Genomic DNA, 20,016 nt, shown 5'->3' with positions numbered 1-20,016 from the left:
ATCAGTGAGATGCTGAGTGAAATGAGCAGGACCAGGAAATCATTATGTACTTCAACAACAATACTATATGATGATCAATTTTGATGGATGTGGCCATCTTCAACAATGAGATGAACCAAATCGGTTCCAATGAATTGAACCAGCTACACCCAGCAAAAGAACTCTTGGAGATGACTATGAACCACTATATAGAATTCCCAATCCCTCTATTTTTGTCCGTCTGCATTTTTGATTTCCTTCACAGGCTAATAGTACACTATTTCAAAGTCTGTTTTGTTTTTTTTTTTGTTGTTGTTGTTGTTTTGTACAGCAAAATAACTGTTAGGACATGTATACTTATATTGTATTTAATTTATACTTTAACATATTTAACATGTATTGGTCAACCTGCCATCTGGGAAAGGAGGGGAAAAGTTGCAACAAAAGGATTGGCAATTGTCAATGCTGTAAAATTACCCATGCATATAACTTGTAAATAAAAAGCTTTAAAAAAAAAAAGTATCAGTGAGATATGTTCAGTGTGCAAGAACATATTGTAGATTTTTTTTGAGCATTAGGTTTTGCTGAAAATTCTTTCCTTTCTCCCTATATTATAAATAGAAGAATTACAAATGAACCACTTACAAATTCAATAAAACCAAATTCTTTGTTCCTTTTGCTTTAAAAATTGAAACCCAGTATTTTGTTAAATAAGCTGTGCTGACAGAATCATTTTGTTTCAATACTTCAGCATTTTCTGAGTTCATGTTAGGGTGGAGAAGCCTTCCAAAGATGCAGATCACAACTCTTCTTGTGGTGTTTTGTTTTTTACCCAGAGACAGGTTAGTGATGAACTCTTGTACTTGGAGTCTTTCCAGTTTAGTAAATCCTACTTGGAAACATAACCTGTAATGAAAAGGACTGTTTTATAATGGTTTACATTAATGAACTGTCAGATCTCTGATCTCCCTCAAGTGTCACCTATTAATGCTCTAGGGACCTTTTGCTGTTGTGTGGTTCTTAACCCCAAAGGGACCAAAGGCCCTCATCTGGCCCTTCTAATTCCTTTGTAGTGCTGGTTGCCTCTCTCTTTTGGTGTATGGCTAGGCTCCCTTCATTTCTGGTTCAATATTTCATCATTAGAATAATTTATTACTTTTGTGGTCACAAGGGAGTGTCAGTTATATGCTGTAGCTTCTTTGTGCCCTCCACATTCATGTTTTTTGTTGTCTCTTAAAATATTTATAATTGTTATTCTCCTGAGATTAGGGTATTTTATTGCTTCATAGCCTCTCTAGGAGGAGATTGGTATATAGTACTTTTGGTACTATATTGGTATTATATATATGGTATATATATATATGGTACTTTTGGTACTATATTGGTATTGGTATATAGTATATAGTACTTTTGAAGCAGGAATTAGTTTTTGATCATAGTTATACATAGCATGTCACACTTTCCTAAAGGTAATCTAGTCTAAAAGTATTCTTCTCCATTCTAATCCTAGTCAGTGTTGGTTGGCAGCTCCTTTTTTGTATGTATATGGCCTACTCAGTGGTCTCCTTATTATATAGGCTTTTCTATAAATGTAATGTATATACTGAAAACACCTCATTTGAAGAGATTTCCAAGACTGAAATTTTTTTTTATACAATAAGAAATTTAAAAAATCAGTAGAGAACATAGACATAGGTGAATTCTGTCTTTTTCATACCACTTTCAGTTTTATGACATATTCCTTTTTCATGGTTTATTTTATTATTATTTTTTTAAATATCAGGCCTAACCCCATTGCTTGACTTGGCTGCTGTCAGAAATGTTTACTGAAGATGGCCATGTTGGTACAGGGCTGATGAAGTATTGGGCACCTTTAGTACTGCCCTCCACTTGCACTGGCTTATTGATAAGGCCATAGTGTTTATTGATGCTAAATTAGTATTGGCCAATTTCCCTCCCTGTACCATTGTTGTGATGGTTCCTATCCCCATCTCCCCCCTTTCTTCCCCCCCTCTGTACTTTGGGTTAAGTGACTTGCCCAGGGTCACATAACTAGGAAGTATTAAGTGTCTGAGGCTGGATTTGAACTCGGGTCTTCCTGACTTCAGGGCTTGTGCTCTGTCCAGCTGCCCCTGATGTTTCCCATTCTTTTTAGAATCTTTCCTTTCTTTGAAAAAACTTGAAAATTGATTCCTGAATGAGTTCCTTGAAAATTGTGTCATCTCCCCAGTGGATTTCTCCAGTATCCATTGCATCTGATTTCCCTTATCCTTTTCTATCTATACTTTCTTTTTTAAAATTCTAATTATGAACTTTGCAGACATCAACAAATGAGTATTTTCATATGCAAAGAAAAAAAGGATTGGATAAATAGACTGAGATTCTCTTACATATTTCCTCTAAAAGTATAAATCGTATTGTATATGTAGCACAACACTATAGGACTTGTCAGTGTTCCCTTCTGAGCTGTCTTTGGTTCTCTTCTGGGTAGTTTTTGAATGTTTCATTGTCACTCTTTTCTTTTGTTTCCATTACCTCTTAAATGCCTTTGTACTCCTAGTTTTTCAGTCATGAAAAGTGGTAGAGTTTGTCCATGAAAGTTTCACTTCGGTCATGATTGACAACCCAGTACTTTTCAAAGATCAACAGTTTGTTCTCCATCATATCCATTCATTGCTTTCCTTTGGGTTTCCTCTGAAGCAGAGAACCTGATCAAATGCCCAAGACCTCTGTACAGTATCTCCCGCAACACTTTTTCTAAGAGTTTTTGCTGTTTTCTTTGCTTACTTTGACATCACTTAGATCAGTGAACTTTTGTCAGATTTGCCATACAATACCTCTCCCTTTTTCTCTGCTATCACTGTTGGAGCATAAGTTCTTGTTGTGCCAGTGTCTTATTTTGAGCATTACAAAGCAAAATGACCAGGAATACCAAGAACTGTTTGCTTTTTTGTACCAAATTGTACAGGAATCTTGTGGAAGAAAATCCTTGTGTTGACCTTTGATGTCTGTGTAACTCTTTATATGTCTAGTTTGTATGGATATGGTTCATTTCCTCTAGTAAGTGGCTAATCAAGTCCTTAAGAATACCAACAGTTGGGTTAGTGTAGCTTAAGTGATTGGTGATGTCTGTTCTGATAAAACCACTGGACCGGGGGGGGGGGGGGAGGCTGCTGCACAAATGCTCAGAAATGAAGGATGGATACTTCCATATTATTTTTTGCATTTCATTGATCTTGGTACACAAAAAAACAAAACAAAACAACCAACTTCTCCCTTGGGCAGTCCTTTTCGAGGTGCCTGGCAGTAATACCACCCTAGACAAAACATTATTTCCTTTCCTACATGTTTCCTTTTCAGCCCCACATGAACTTTTCCCATCCATCAAACATTGCCCAGTCAATCTTCAGGTTTAGTAACATTTTACGGATTTGAAGTCATTTATGGAGGGAAATGGGCAAGCCCATCTGGATTGTAATTTTATTGCTTTTGAATATAAATAGTTATGCATACCAACTCATGGAAATGTGGCTGAATAAAAAGCACTCCAAGATCTGTTGCAAATGAGAAAGAGTTAAGATTGGTAATCAGCAGTGTTTCTCCAAGGGCTTGAAAATTTATTCGCTTAATGTAAATATTCCTATGACAACTGTTATCTGTTACTATTAATTTGTTTAATATGGATAACATAAAGAAAACCTAACTCAGCTTATATTAGAATTAACCCAAGTTCTCCGTTACTAGGATTTTACTTAGGTTATTTTGCATCTCGACTCCTCAAAACCTGGGAAAATAAGGTAACAGTATAGCATGTGACAGACAAATTAAGTTGAAAGATTTGAAGTTCTATTTAGTAATTCCATATAGATAACTTTCATGTAAATGGAGCCATTAATATAACTTTAAACCCCATAATAATTTTAGAAGCGTTGGGTACTTGCCACTTTAACCTAGTCTGGGCTTCTTGAATTCTCTCCTGTATCTGAACCCTACCCTATACCTCTTAAAATATCTGAGCATTTTCTTTCCTTCAGGAAACAGAAGAATGAACTGCTATGTTGTATTCTTCTGTTCCCATCATATGTTTGAAGGCCATTTAGCTTCTTACCTGTAAGTTTCTCTTGCTAATGCCAACTTAATAAAACTTAATTTCACTTGCTCTTCCCTATTCATACACTCCACTCTGCCAAAAGCATTATTTATCCTATATTAGGGAATATTGTTCATTGTGGATAATAGAAAAGTGACACAGATATTTCCTAGAATCTCTTTACTAGAATTTTTTGAAGACATTAATGTGGACACATTCACTTTTAGACTCATGATCTGGTAAATAACCAGGATGTTCATCTCTATGAGCAGTAGCCTAATTTATCCAGCCCTTTGCATCCACTTAACTCTGAGAGAGAAGGAAACTTTACCCACAGGAAATATGTAAATTTAGGGCAATTTCACCCTAAATTGCTCCTATATAACCTACTATATAATAATGCCTACTATATAACAGTAGTTATATAGGTAAACAAAGATCATTTATCTACAACTTATTAAAAATAGAAATGGCTGCAGTGGCTATGTAAGGAGGAAGTCACAGGAGGCAGATATCCTAGTTAGGTCTTGAATAATCAGATCTTCTGGAAATGAAGAAGGCTTTGTAGCTAAAGGAAAGCCTGTCACATTTTCAGGGATCTGCAGGACACATGATGGGAGAAAAAAAGAGAGGCAACCTGAAAGTACAAAGAACTTTAAAATTTCAGAATTTGTTCATCTTTTGGAGCTTTCTTTATCCCACTCTTTGCTGTCACAGTTAAACATCATATAGCTAAATACCGCAGCCACTAGTTACCAGTGGGAATGTAGCTTGTTTTCCACAATAGTTTACATTTTTATTGTTTTTTAAAGTTCAAAAAGTCTTGTCCACAACAACCTTACAACATTGGTAGCACATTTATTATATTGCAACAGTTTGACAACTGAGGAGACTGGGACTCAAAGATATAACATGCCTGAGTTGTTCTTGTGTAGCTTAACGAATATCAAAATACATTTAGAAGAATTGCAGATGTTTAATCTATAGTGGTTTGCTTGCTATCTAGGGGAAAGGGAAAAGAGGGAGAAAAATCGGAACACAAGGTTTTGCTAAGATGAATGTTAAACTGTCTTTGCATGGATTTGAAAAAATGAAAGCTATTTAAAAAATAATGTAACTTGTTTATGTTTCCCACACAACTGCTCAGTCAGACTGGATTCAAACTGGTGTCACCAAGTTTGACAAGTTAACCCAAGTTAAGTGCTAGTTCTAACCATGTGACAGCCTTTGAAAACATTCATTTGTTTATCATTGTTGAATGTTCAAATTAGAAGGCGTAGCACATCCGTATTCTCATTTATAGCTGAATGAATGTAAACTAATGTCATCATCATTGCCATTAGAAGTGCTCCATTGTGAGCAAAACTTGTGGAGAAATCCAGATTCCCAAGACCATGGCCAGTCTTGACCTTGAGGTGAGGTGACCAGAAAGTAGAACAGGAAAGACAATTGAGACGGGCTGGAAAAGCACCAGAAAAAAGTAGTTACTCTCTCAAGTTCAGGAAAAGGGGCTAGTCAGCCAGGTGACCAGGACAGAAAACAAAGACCTTGACTTGGGTCATCAGAAGAAACTTTAGGAGGAGCTATGAGGAAGGCTGAAAGTTCTGACGGTGAGAGATGGAACTGCTAGGTGCTGTTGTGGGCCTGGAGTTGGGAAGACTCCTGAATGCGAATCTAGCTTCAGATTCTTCTGGCTGTGTGACCTTAGGGCAGGCATTTCACCCTAAATGCCTCCATTTCTTCATCAGTAAAAATGAGCTGGATAAGGAAATGGAAAATCACTCTAGTTATTTCTGCCCCAAAACTCCAAATGTGTCATGAAGAGTTTGACACAACTGAAAGCTACTGAATAGCCCAAAAAGAGAGAGAGAGAGAAAGAAATGATAATTGAAATAGTTCTGTGATATCATCTGCTGATTACTGATTACTGTTAAATTGGGAAAAAGATTTAAAGAAGGATAAAATTCATTGTAGGTAGAGCTGTGAAACTGGCAGATTTATATTGCTATGATACTTACATTGTTATGTAGCATTTCTAGAGAACAATAAGACAGTTTTTAAAAAGAACTATCAGACTTCTTCCTCTGATAAAGAAGATATTCATCACGGCTTTATTTTAGTGACAAAGAAATGACAATAGCCATGTGACTGGAGTGTGAGTGAACAATTGCAATGCACAAATGGAAAGGGATATTTACCACTCCATAAGAAATGACAAGCATGAAGAATACAAAGATATGGAAAAACTTAAATGAAATAAAGTAGAACAAAGAAAGCCAGATCAGGGAGATGTGGATCTAAGCTGCTACTCTTTGATGGAGCTAAGAAAATCTTTAAAAATACATAGAACACATAAGGAAGTCTAGAAAGCAGGATTATTCTCTTACTATTTTGTTAAGATAAATCTATACATTTGAAAATAAAGTTTTAGTAATTAGGAGTATGTGGTTTTATGTACAGTCATTTTTTATTTTGTTTGAATTTTCCTGAATCACTATGTTTGGAATAATAGGATTTTGAAAAGAGAATGCAGATTCAGTAGAATTTTGAAGGCAGAAGCCATATGGCAAGGAGTTTTAAGAGATACTGTGACTGATAAGGAAAGGGGCTATGTGCCTGACTGTATTCTAAAAAGCGTTTACAGAGACAATCTCATTTTAGCCTCACAACAACTCTAGGAAATAAGTGTTATTATTAATCTCATTTTGAAGTTGAGGGAACCGAGGCAAACAAAGGTCAAATTATTTCCCATGGGAAATACAATCTGCAAGAGTCTGAAACTAAATTTGAACTTGAATCTCCTTGCCGCCAGGCCCAGTGCTTTGTCCACTGTGCCACCCAAAAGCCTGAGAGCTACACATCGGAGGCGCAGGTAGGAAAGTCACAGGTCCGGCTCACAAGCAGCTCGCACTCTAAGGGGGCAGGCGACATCAGTGGGAAGTCTTGGCTGCGATTGTGTGGAAAGGCCCCAGCAAAGCACAGAGCAAGACCGCCTGTTTAGCATCGCTTGGAACCATTTGCCAGTGCTGAGGACTTGGGTGGCAGCAGCTTTCTCTTCGGGATCTTTAATCAGTGTGGCTACAGCATGTGTAGAAGCAGGTATCAGGTTGTACCTTCATAGGGCTTGGAAGCCCTGCCGTGCCCAAGGTCCAGGTCCCTGGTGTAAGGAATGGAGATGGTGATTCAGGTTATGGTGATGATGGTGGTTTAATTTGCTGGTATGTGATGCTTTTCATTTTTCCCCCAGGGTTCCCTGTTGGATCAGCTAGACTGATTTGCCCAGCTCATGAATGTCATTGATTGGCAGTTGGTGGGAATAGCGAGATCACTCTCCATAGTATTTGGTTCCTGGGCTGATGGCTGTGAGGGCTGGACTAGAAGTTGGACTGGTAGTCTAGGGGTTGGCACCCTGTGCTTTTATATGGATACCCTTTTGGGTGGCAATTAGCCAGTAGCCATTGCTGGTTGTGAGAAAGGTAGGCTCCCTTCACAGATTTCTGCTCTCAGCTGTAAGTTCTGGGCTGGAAGCAGGCTCAATGGCCTAGAAGACACTGTGATTTCTGAGGCTCTTGTATTCTGTGTCCAGGGTCATCTCCCATCAGAGTTCAGGGCAGAAATTGTAGTCATTGGGCTGGTGGTTGGTTGGTTACCTGACAGTTTCTGTGTCTTGTTTCTCCCTGGGTGGTTGAAATCCTTCCTGGTAGAGTAGCAGTGAATGGGGGCTCTTCTCACTTTGGGCTGCAGTTGGTTATCAGGCCAGTGCTGCATCCTCCATGGACTGGTGTTCCAGGACTCCCTTCTAACCACCACAAGGTTTCTGAGTTAAAACTTAAGTCCTTCTTGAGAGAAGAGGGGAGGAGGGTCCTTCTGGAGGTTTTTAAGAAAAGGCAAGCTGATCTCCTAAAGGAGATTCCTGTGGAGATAGAAATGGGATTACCTCTGAACTCCTTTGTAAATCACAAAATTCTAAAAATTTGCCTGAGATACTGATAATCTGATAATTATACTGATAATCCAAGCAGCCAGGTAACATGACAGGAAGAGCACGAGACTCGGTGGCAAGAAGACAGGAGTTATAGATCATTCCTTGTATCCTTCCTTCCAATGTGACCCCAGGCTGGTCATTCCACTCTTAGGCTCTACTTTCCTTTAAAATGGAGTTAATAATAGTGCCTGCTTAATGAGATACCCTCTGTAAAATGCTTTTCAGATCTTAAAGCACTATTTAATTATTTTCCAACCAATGGGAAAACACTTGATTTACCACAGTGGAGGTGTGTGAAATGTTTTAGTGTAGTCTCTGTTGAATAAAGTGAGACATTCTGTGCATCCTTTTGGGAAGTTATGTGCATTCTGGATGTTATGCTAGTCTAATAGTAGAAGTCTGTCCCCATAATGTAACTTATTTGCTGTATCTGCTTACATTTGTGCACTATGATCTGGGAGAGATTACATATCAGCAGGCACCCATGGCCATATTGTTATTGTTTTCTCTTGGTGGAATGGGCAAAATTATAAAATCTTCAAGGTTAAGGCTCAGGATTGAGAAACTTCTGCAAGGGACCAGCCATTTAGAGGGTTGAGTACTTCCAGAGTGAGAAATAATCCAGGGGTTGATAGAGCTTCAAAGGTGAGGAGTATTTGTGAGGTGGCAGGGCAGCCTGAGGAAGAGCGAAGAAGCATTAGGATGCTTAATGTAAGCCCCAGAAGGAAGAGGAGTTAAACACTGGCATTCACATTCTCTGATTGCTGTATCTCACTTTGGACACACTTTTACCTATTATCTATGCTGTCAGACTTACTGAAATTGAAAGAAGTAGGGAAAAAGATGTCTTCCTTAAATCTCCAAAATCAGAGCTACCCTCATGAAACATGCTCACTTTGCCCCTTCTTTGTTTACCAATATTTATCTTTTGGATTCTCAAAGTGATGGATGAGATGTGTGACTTTGTTAAAAAAAATATATATATATTGATAATAACTCCCTGTTTGAAAGATGCTATACAGGAGTTAGGCAGAACTCTGGTTTAGATTAACATCTTAGACCACATGCCACACTTAAAGTTCAAAATAGATGTGTAACTTTAAAATTTTTTTTAAAAATGCTGCCTAAAAAAAATTTTGATAACTAGAGAATTAGATCAAATACATTTTATAGTTTTGAATTAGAGGAAAATTCCTAACCAAACGAGGGATAGAAGTGATCATGAAAAATAAAAGATAAAATAGGTACTTTAGAGAACATAAAATTGAAATCTTACATGAACAAAATTAGTGTAACGGGGTAAGAAACGAAGTGGTTAGTTGGAAGAAACAATCTTTGAATAAGAAAAGAGGCTAACATCCAAGATATATAAGGAACTGACACAAAAATAGAAGACTGAAAGCCTTTCTCCAGTTGGTAAGTGGTCAAAGAATATGAAAAAAAATAGATCTCAAAAGCTATAAAAAAAGTATATTCAAGATTGCCTAAAATCGTTAATGTTTTAGGACAAATGCAAATTACAACAACTCGGGTTTCCCCCTCACATTTTGAAAATTGGAAAAAGTGACACAAAATGAGAATAATCACTGTTGAGGGAGTGCCAGTGAAAATGCAGATACTAATACCTTATTGATGGAGCTATGAATAATCCAACAATTCTCAAAAGTGAATTTGAAATTATGCTGAGAAGGGAAGGTCTATTTATGCACAGAAATATTTATAGCAACACTTTCTGTAGTAACAAAGTCCTTGATTAAAGAAATGGCTAAACAAATTTTGGTACATGGAAGTAGTAGAATATTCTTGTATTGTAAAAACATAATGTATATGAAGAATATAGGGAAGCATGGCTAGATTTATATATACTTAAGGAAACAGAACCAGGAAAACAATGTAAAGAATGACAACAGTAACAGCAGAAATTGAAAGCAAAATGTCAATCCCAAATGGAGAGAGGCTGTAGAGGTAGAAGATTGTGGGTTATGACTTAGTGGTCTCATTAATTCTCCTGAATTGTTTTTTACCTTTTTTATTCATTGTTAAAAGGATTGACTTTGGGAAGGGGAGATGAAGGAATATATTGGAAAATAAAGGTGATGTAAAAACAAGACAACAATACAAAAATTTTAAAAAGAATTATCCCAGAGTATATTGATGTTCTAAGAAAAGTTGCTGTAGTAACAGATTTACTTGACATTTAAATTGTTATTGAAAAAATGAGTAGGTTGGCATAGATCATCTCTTAAGATCATTTATGTCTTGAACCATTAATTCAGGTAAGTCTTTGTTGCCTACGATAGCATGATGTCCATAACATGACAATTTGTGGTCTCTTTTTTTTCAAATTTTGGTTGGGTTTATTTGAGAAAAACTTGTTTTCATAATTGGCCCCATTGATTTTCTTCTCAAGGAGCCAGCTTTTGGAAGCAAACATGAAGCCCCATCTTCTCCTGTTTCTGGCCAGCCCTGTGGAGATGACCAGAATGCTTCTCCTTCCAAACTTTCCAAGGAAGAGTTAATACAGAGCATGGACCGGGTGGATCGAGAAATTGCAAAGGTAGAGCAGCAGATTCTCAAACTGAAAAAGAAGCAGGTAAGTACGTTTTGTAGTCTTTCACGCTGTTCTTATTGCCATCACTGCCACCCCACTTTCTTACTACATTTCCTCCTCTGACATATGGGTACTGCTGTCAAGGTAATCTTCTAGAACACAGCCCGGTTACACTAGGGTCATCAGAAACTTTTGGTGACATCTTGCCCTCTTTATCTAGCATTGAAGGTCTCCAGCTCTATTCATCCTCTAGACAAAAAAATCTTTAGCTGAATGGAATAATTGATCCTTCCTGAGTAGAATGCATGCATTCCTCTGTGTTTTGTTTTGTTTTTTTAAATGTTGCTTCTTCTGTGCAAAAATTTCTCTGCCCTTTCCTTTAAAATTCTGTATTGTGCCAAAGCCCAGTTCAGATTCCTCCAAGAGTTGCCCTTGACCATTCAACTGCATGCTCTGCCTGTGCCCATTAAAATTTGGAGCTCTCTGAGCATAGGAGTTGGCTTACTTGTCTTACTAACTCATGGGCCTTTGATAATGAAGATCTAGATCTGAACAGAGATGGGGTCTGCCTGGACCCATAACTTCACTGGTGTGGGACTATCTGGGTGAAACATGTCTATACTTTCAATTCCCTCTGTACTTTTAGAGGGCCCTGAGAAATGACATCACTGCCCTAGAGCAACATGGGATATTTCAGAGTCAAGATTTAAATAGAGGCTTCCCTGATTCCAAGTCCATCTCTCTCTTTACTACCCTGTGTTGAATTGAATGTGAGTGCCAATTACATGGTATTAATTATATTACTAGGCAGGTATGGGTATGGTTATTTTGGGATATAGACAAGTGACCTGGCCTATTTTACAAGTTAAAATGGCTTAAATCATTGACAAGGTGTTTTTAAAACTAGGTTCTTCTAAATGATAGTGTTGATGAACTAGTTTCCAATGCTATTTCCAATTTATATAATTGACTAGCCAGTTCCATTAATAGAAACATAGAGTAGTTTTATTAATACATTAATGGAAAAACCTCTTACATTTCATAATATTTCATTTAAATGTATTTGAAAAGTTGGTAAGCTTTTAATTAAAAATAGTTTCTATCTAATCCTTTTAGAGCTAATTGATTAGTGGACCAGCTTTATGAGGTTTTAAGGAAATGTCAGATAAGAAGGAATAGGAAGCTTTATCAAAAAGGAAAAAATAGTGAAGCAGTAGGCAACTCTTTGTCTTATTGAACCCAGAGGCCCCATTCCTGTGTGTTTTGGGTGGCAAGCTCTCTGGCCTTCATGGTGGCCATTTTTCTCTTTTCAGGCTTTTGCTGAATGTTGTGGAGCAGAGTCAGCTTTTTGCTCAAGCTCAGAGATCATTTCGGGTGTAAATGCCAGTGGTTGTTTAGGGGAACCTTTTTAGAAAAATTCTACCAGGAAAGCTTAGAGTGAAAACCTGAGTGTTAATGTAGATGTGTTGTAAAGTCCTTGAAAGACATGGGGCCCATCCAGAGGTTTAGGAGAGTGTAACATGCACAAAGCTTGAGGAAAGATTGTAGCTCCAGAGCTCAAAGGGACCTTCCAGGCCTCCCGGCTCAGCTTCCATCACCTTTGGCCAGCCTGTGTCAGTGGGAGGACATCCCACAGGAATGGTAGGAGAAGGCTACCTAAGTTGTTGGTATTTAAAAGTAGATTTATCCATATTCTGGGTAGAAAGATTCTTTATTGTTATATGGAACAGCCTTCATAGGATAGTGCATGGGTTAACAAGATAAAAGGAAGAAAGAAATAAAGAAATGAATAGGAAATGAATTATGTTTTTAAATTTAAAATTAAGGGTGAAATAAAATAGTTAGAAACCCAATAAATAAATAAAAAATTAGATTTAGATACAGTGTTCAGTGGTATGCTTTGGGGCTTCAGAGCTTTGATTTTGCTGGTCTAATCTGCAGCTGACAGGGAGGAATCTTCCTTTCAGTGAAGGCCTATCCTGCCTCTGTAGCTTTAGGGCACTGCTGGGGGCACTGAAGGACTTAGGGTTTGCCAAAGGTCATGCTGTCAGGGCTTGTTGGAGGCTAGCCCAGGCCTGCTTGACTCTGGGGCCAGTTTTCTCTCTCTGTTCCTCCGTGCTCTGCCCCCTCCCAGGGACAAGACTAAAGAAATCTGTTTTTTCAGAGAAGTAGGCTTCTGGTTCTTATGGGAAGTCTCCTTGATCAGAATACAGTCAAAATGCTTCCATTGCCTTGTGGCCTACAATGCCATCTAGTTAACTTGCCAAGTGGCTGGGATTTTAGAGAGACATGATAATGCTTTGTAAATTTTTGTCATTTGGAAATTTGATGAGCATGCTATCTGCTTTTATTTATTGATAAAAATGTTAAAAGAATAAAACTTTTTTGTTGAGTTATCACCAGTCATCACCAGTCTCTGAGGTTCTCTACCAGAAACTTTCTGCCCCGTTGTATTGAAACATTAGTGACCCCTCTTAAAAGTCCAATCACTCTTTCCTTCTAAAACTCTCTCTTATCATCTGGTTGATATCTCTCCATTTTCTCCACAAGATGTCAGTTATTAATTATTTTTATTATGTCCTTTCATAAATGCTACACCTTGGTGTTCAGCTCAGTGTACTAGAGCCCGCCCTTTAGGATGCTTGACGTTTTGAAGGTGCCAGCACAGTCCTTGAGTTGTCTCTCACTTATGCCCTGCAGCTAGCTCACCCTGTTTTCTAATTCTATGTTTTCTCAATGATAGTCCCTATTCTGCTGTATCTCACTGGCTCATGTCGCAGACCATGCTCCCTTACATCCCCTCTAACCATTTACTCAATCCAGCTTGCCATTTGCCTGCCTCTGCAGTGCTGCTTCTTCCCTCTCAGATATCATTTCTATTCACTAAATTACCAGAATCTAGGTCCCAAGTTTCTGTCAAACTTTTTCACTCATTTTTTGAATCTTTTGTACTTCCTTGGTGGGGTCCTACTGCCCTTGATGGGTGACCAAGTTGCAAAGGAGTCTGCCTTAATGAGCTATATAGAACCAATCTCAGATCATATGTTACCTTTAACTCTTCCCAATTTTCCATTTGGGCCATCTTGCTATCTTGACTATTAACTCTGTATGTCTCCTCTTCTTGTTCTGGGCATAGTGATCATATAAATAATACCTTTACTTCTGAAAAGGAATGTTTATTGATTATGCTGTGGATCAACTCATTGTCCTTGTGATTCTCCAATCCAAAAAATTCCTCATTCACTAGTCATCCATCTGTGCAATCTCTTCCGAGTAGATTAGTTAGCTCCTTGTGAACAGACTGTCTCTTTTTTGTATACCCAGGACTTTAGCACAGTGCATGGCATATGTTAATGATTTAATTCTTTTCATCTTAATATAAACTCAGGCAAGTGAATTAACCAGTCCACGGCTCATTTTCCTCCTCAGTATAATAAAGTTGATGGACTAGATGATGTCTAAAATCCCTTTTAAGTATGAATCTGTGATTTTTTGGTCTTTAGATTTAATAAGAAAAGGTAAAATCAGGGGGTATGAATGCTGAATGTTCAGTGACGTTAGTAAAGCCTAGGAAAGAATTGTCATTTGGACTGAAAGATAATGGAGAAAAGGAAAGATCAGAAACTCATTTTGTTTCAGACAAATGTTGATTTCACTTCTATTTAACAAGACGTTTCAGTTCTGTTCTGCATGTTGATGTGTTAGGTTAGATTAGAAACACTTATCTTAAAGGGACTAGGATCTAGTTTGATTTAATAAAACACAATCCCAGTTCCCTCAGAATTGCTGCAAGAACTATTCTGTCTTTCCAGGAATTTTCTGAACTTGAGATGATGACTTGGACCATGACAGGTGGATAATTCAGTCAGTAAGCATTTATTATGAATACCTAAGAAGTGCCAGGCAATGGGATAGGGCATATGGTTATAAAGACTAATTCCTGTTCTCAAGACGTTTACATTTGAGTTGGGGACACATAATATATAAATAGATATTACAGATCACATGTAAAATGAATCCAAGATAGTTTGGGGATAGAGGCATTTGTATCCGAGGACCTCAGCAAAACTTCTCTTAGCAACTGGTTTTCAAGCTAAGTCTTGAAGAAATTTGGGATTCAGAGAGGCAGAGATGAGGACAGAAAGGATTCCAGTCCCTGAGTTAGGTCCAGGATGGAAGGAAAAAGGAGGGAAGCAGTGAGGGGGATGTGGCCAGACGCCTTGTCTGGAACTACTCACTTGTAACTGTCTTCCCCTGGAGAGCCACTGGGAGGGCTGTGTATACATGAGGAGGAGTCTTGGGGGTACACTAAACACCGATGCGTGGACATAGATGGGAAAATGGTCCAGGGAGAGATGAGGAGAGGTGGTCCGTGAAGAGATGGGGAAGGATTAGGACTGAACAGAAACAAGAGATTTGAGAATTAATGAAGCCATCGTTCACTTCAGAGAGCAGTTTCATAAAATCAGAAACTAGATTCTAGTAAAAGTTTGAGGGGCTAGTGAGGACAATGATCAGATTGTTGTTTTGGGCAGTTAGCTGAGGAAGGGAAGAGAGCTTGAGGGGATGATAATTTTTTTGTTTGTTTTAGTGTAGAGAAGTCATGGGATTGTGTGATTTCCACAATTGGAAGGGCCCTGAGAAGTGGTCCCCTCTAACTCTTAAGACTAATGTTATGTGACTTCCTAAAGGTCATACGCTTAGTTAATAATAATTAGTCCTTGTTTTCCATGGTTCACAGGATGGTACTGGAGGAAATGTCACTTAGAAGGATCTATTTTTGGTTGTTTCTGAGAAGATACTTTCCAAGAGTATCCTGCATAGCCTCATGGCTTAGCAAGTGACTTGGTCAACTCTTAGATTCTATAAATATCTTGATGTATTATTTCCTTTTAAGTAAAATTTAGTAAGACCTATTCAGAAATGTGTCTTAGTGATGACTAATGACTTTCTGTATTAGTTTGTTTGCCACAATTTTAGTCTATCTCTTTTTTTAATTGCTAATTATTTTAATTTCTAACTTGTAAAAATACTCTATTACTTTTCCTTTTTATTAATTTTACATATAATTAGGCTTGGTATGGTATTTCAATATGATGAGTGCTGATTCAATTTTATTGCCTTTTTTGAAACAGCTCCAATTTTTCTTCACCATTCATCTGCATTTATTGAGCTTCTACTCTTTACCTAGCATTGTGTCAAACCCTGAAGATGAAAAAAAAAACAAGATACTTTGCAAGAGTGACAGGAATTAAAGAGTGTTCAGAAAGAAAGACTAAGACAGGCCTTCCGGTGACATATAAAAACATAGGGAAATCAAAAACTTTTTGTTCAGGCGTGTGTAAAAATTCATTATATTGTAATAGGGAAAGATGAGAAAGAAAATACTGATAATAATTAGTGGAGCAGTTCTACTCCATGAAATCTTCCTGGGAGGATTGAATAAAATTTGGCACAAGGATGTGTGTGATTGGGAAAATTTAACAGCGGCTATGACTGGAGGGATGTCACATGTACGGATAGGCTGATTCCATGAACTGGCCCAAGATCAGATATAGAGGAAGCTGGAAAGGGAATATAAATAGGTATATTCCAAAGTCTGAGTAATTAGCTATCTGTCTTATTTTACAATGGAACAAAATGATTCTGCTTACTTAATGGAGCTTTTGATCACAAAAGGTTGAGTTGAGCACATAGAATTAAAATAGTTTTTTATTTTTCCAAATACATGCAAAGATAGTTTTCAACATTCATCATTCATTCTTATATTCCAAATTTTTGAGAAAATATTTAAAAACCCTTGCATTGTAGATCCATAAATATTAGAGGTTTATGTTATGGAATCTTCATCTTGCGGCCTCCTCTAGTTTTGATGTTTTAAAAAGTATTTTACTACTTTGTGTTATCAAATGATAACATATAACATATGTTACATATGTGCAAACCTTAGGGTACTATGAAATGTCAGCTATTAGTATTTCCTGCCTGTCATTTCCCAATTCCCATTTATATTTGTGCTATTTATCCTGCCTATTTAATGGTTGTCATTTTTATGGTAATTGAAGTACATCTAGAATATATGATTAAAACATAATGTGTCTTTTAAATTTTATCCATTATTATGCTGTTATATTACTTAAATTTTTTTTTTTTGTTTTTATCATGAATCATGCTTTTGATTTGCTTTTTTGTACTTTTAAACATTTGTTTAAAACCATTTGGGGGAGTATTTATGACCTAGTTTTGTGAAGAAATAACCAATCTTTTTGATTTCCACTTTTTTGTTTCCTTTTTTAAAAATTTTAAGGTAATTTTTACTTGAATAAAAATATAAAAGTACCTTCTGTGCTCATTGTTTCCCATGTTGTCTTTTTCAATTTTTTTTATTAACCAAAAATAATGGTTCTTATTGTAATTGTGTTCATTTAATTTTTAAAAAATGATTATACGACAGAAGTAGCCAACTGTTGCTCAGTAGCCTGCTTTATCTCTAGTGACTAATTATTAGTTGGAGTAACATGTTGCAGATGTTTGATTTCTTTTTCTTTCTGTTTCTTAGCAACAACTTGAAGAAGAAGCTGCTAAACCTCCAGAGCCAGAGAAGCCTGTGTCCCCTCCTCCTGTGGAGCAGAAACATCGCAGTATTGTCCAAATTATTTATGATGAAAATCGGGTAAGCCGATGTTTGCCGGGAGGTGCTTGTTGAATGTGATCTTCAGCGTTATATTAAAACACATTCCATTCTTGGTTTTGAGTGTAAGTTTCAGTGAGCATTTAAAATGATCAATTTTTGTAAATCTCTTAGGATTCATAAACTTTCAGGACTAGAAGATTTTTTTTTCCCCCCTTTTCACCAGATTAGATTGAAAGCTCTCTTTGATAGGCACCTTTTGAAAGGAAGCAACCCTGATTCTTAAGTCCAGTTTGTTTCAAGAAATTTATCTGGTTGGCTTGGGGGAAATCATCTAATTACAGATTCTCACAGTAGCAGTTTACATTCTCTACTGGCCCAAGTCACAGAGAAATCTCTCATTATTTAAACTCTTAAGGGACATGTATAACATTTATTACTAATAAACTAGTATCACAGGTGGAAATTGTCTTTGAACTTTATTATTATAAACTTTAAAACTTATGCTTGGGATTCACAAAGACTCTGGATCTTTCAAACCAATTTCAGCTTTCATTTCTTCATGAAATAACTTCCTTAATCTCTTGTTTTTTTTGAACTAAAAATTTCAATTGGTTTGAAATGGACTACAGTTACAATAGTGTTAGTATGTGGTCCCCTCACCCTCCTATTTTTTTTTCAAGCTATTGTAACAAAAGCACTATTTGTGATTATGGTCATTTGTATATACACAATTGTAATACATGTGAATTTATAAATCTTTGACCTTTTATCTGTTAGTCAGCTTTTTACCACTTATAGAAGTTATATAACAGGAATTGTGGCTTTGTTTGAATTCCTGTATATAAAATTTATAATTTTAATCAGATCCATGCTTTAAAATTAAGTATTTCCTTAAACACTGTCTGTCTTAGCCAATAGTTTATAATGTTTTAAATGATAAAGGGAAAGAAATTGTTAGCTTGAAGTTATCATAAGGTATTCTATAAAAGCTGTGATTATTCAGTTGACTTGCTGTTATGAAAAGTGCAGCCATCAAAATATTTGCTCATTATACAACAAAGCTAAGGGTCATGTCTAATAAACCAGCTTAGGGGCCAAGAGAAATTAGGCTTGATTCAGAACAAATGCTATGGTGGAGTAAATCAGGTCCAATTCAAAATGAGAGCTATGTGATTTTCCCCTTTGATAGTATTTCCTTCGATAAGTGTCTGCTTTAAATTAATATGATATTTGTAAATGGAAAACTGATGAGAATGCTTATATGTACAAAGCTTCCTTGTAGGTTCATAAACTAGATTCATAGTTAATTTCCCCCCTCCCCAAAACTTGACTTTTTAAAAAATAGTTTGCTTAAGGGATAAATATTAAGTTATGATTACTTTGTGGATATTAGGGAATTGGTATCATGACAGGCTATCATTTTTCTTTTTAAGTTATTTTGTGCCAAATATCATTGACTCATCTATGTAAGTGTGAATGAAACATGAATATAAGTATAACTTCATGTGATGTTTAGTTATTTGATTTACAGACATAAAACACATGAATCCAGTGTTAGTGAAATTCTTTCAGAAAAAAAGATTTGTTGGAAAATTTTGTTTAAATTTAATTTTAGTCATAGCTGTATGTCCTTTTGATAGCTAGAGAAGTATTTCTTATCATTCTGACTGCTGAGCCCAGCAGGAAAAAATTCTCATGACTATTCATTCTCTTAGGTTGTAACATTAGTTTAGTTTATGTCCAGCTGTCCTTTAAAATCCTAAAAGATGTAATGTGAAATTTGTAATATTAGGGCCTCTGATAGTGAAGATGTTAACTTCCTCATTAGTAATTAGTACAAAATTATATATTTCATAGCCTACTTGTTGATTACTATTTACCCTGTGGATCCACTCTCAGTAGCTTTAAAAAATCTCTATTGATCAATCCTAAATAGTGGAGCACCAAAGGAGAAGAATTTTAGGGGTAAAGTCAAGAAATAAAATATTTTCTTCCTTATTCTTTTTATGTCTTCCAATTTGATTACAGATCGGTTTTGTCAGACTTATTAAATTATTAGTTTTTCTGCTAATGGCTTATAATGCTGACTTAGCACTTTATTGGTTATTTACTTAAAAAGAAAAAACCCTTTATTAAGTATCTACTAAATCATTGTCCTGTCTAAGTACTAAGTACTAAGTCACTGTCCTGTCCTAGCAATAGGACAGGATTAGACATTTAATTGAATTCAAGAAATACTTATTAAGCCCTTCACTCTGTACAATACTCTGAGGTTACAAAGACAAAATGAAAACCAAGATACAAGATAGATGAATTAAGTACAGAGGGAAAGGAAAGAATCTTAAAGTTTATAAAACACTTATTTTGTTTTATTTTTACACCAGCCTTTGGTGAGACAGATAATAGAAATATTCTTGATTTCCTCCACTCTGCATTTTATGGAGTTTAAGTACATGTAACTTGAGTTCCTCATACAATGATGTGTTCCTAAGGAGTTATGTGAGAAACATTCAGGAGGATGATTGGGAAACCAAAGCTGGACAGTATAGAATTAAGCTATTCTGGAAGAAAATTCTGCTTGAGTTAGATTTAAAGTTCAGATTAGAATTCTTTTGGTTGCCAAACATACCATTTTACCAGGGTAATATTGAAAACAGTCTCATGACCTGTAATTACTTCACACAGCTGTGGACTCCAGAAATAATTCATTGGTTCTCAAGTTTCAGAATAATACATGTTGGAAAGTAGTTATTGGAGCTGAGCAGAGAAATTTCTCC

The 20,016-nt window shown here is 36.5% G+C and overlaps 1 protein-coding gene across 12 annotated transcripts in view; it reads left to right on the top strand.

The window, feature by feature from the left end:
* Positions 1-20,016, top strand: part of NCOR1 (nuclear receptor corepressor 1) — a 168,726-nt gene that overhangs the window by 41,058 nt on the left and 107,652 nt on the right. For all 12 annotated transcript variants that reach the window (XM_031967846.1, XM_031967857.1, XM_031967853.1 and 9 more), the window contains exons 5-6: positions 10,465-10,647; positions 17,165-17,278. In XM_031967846.1, the coding sequence (XP_031823706.1) occupies positions 10,465-10,647; positions 17,165-17,278 (297 nt within the window). The remainder of the gene's footprint in view (positions 1-10,464; positions 10,648-17,164; positions 17,279-20,016) is intronic.

The sequence above is a fragment of the Sarcophilus harrisii genome, chromosome 4, assembly GCF_902635505.1.
Source record: "Sarcophilus harrisii chromosome 4, mSarHar1.11, whole genome shotgun sequence".
NCBI lineage: Eukaryota > Metazoa > Chordata > Mammalia > Dasyuromorphia > Dasyuridae > Sarcophilus > Sarcophilus harrisii.
This window is presented reverse-complemented; position numbering and strand designations above follow the sequence as displayed.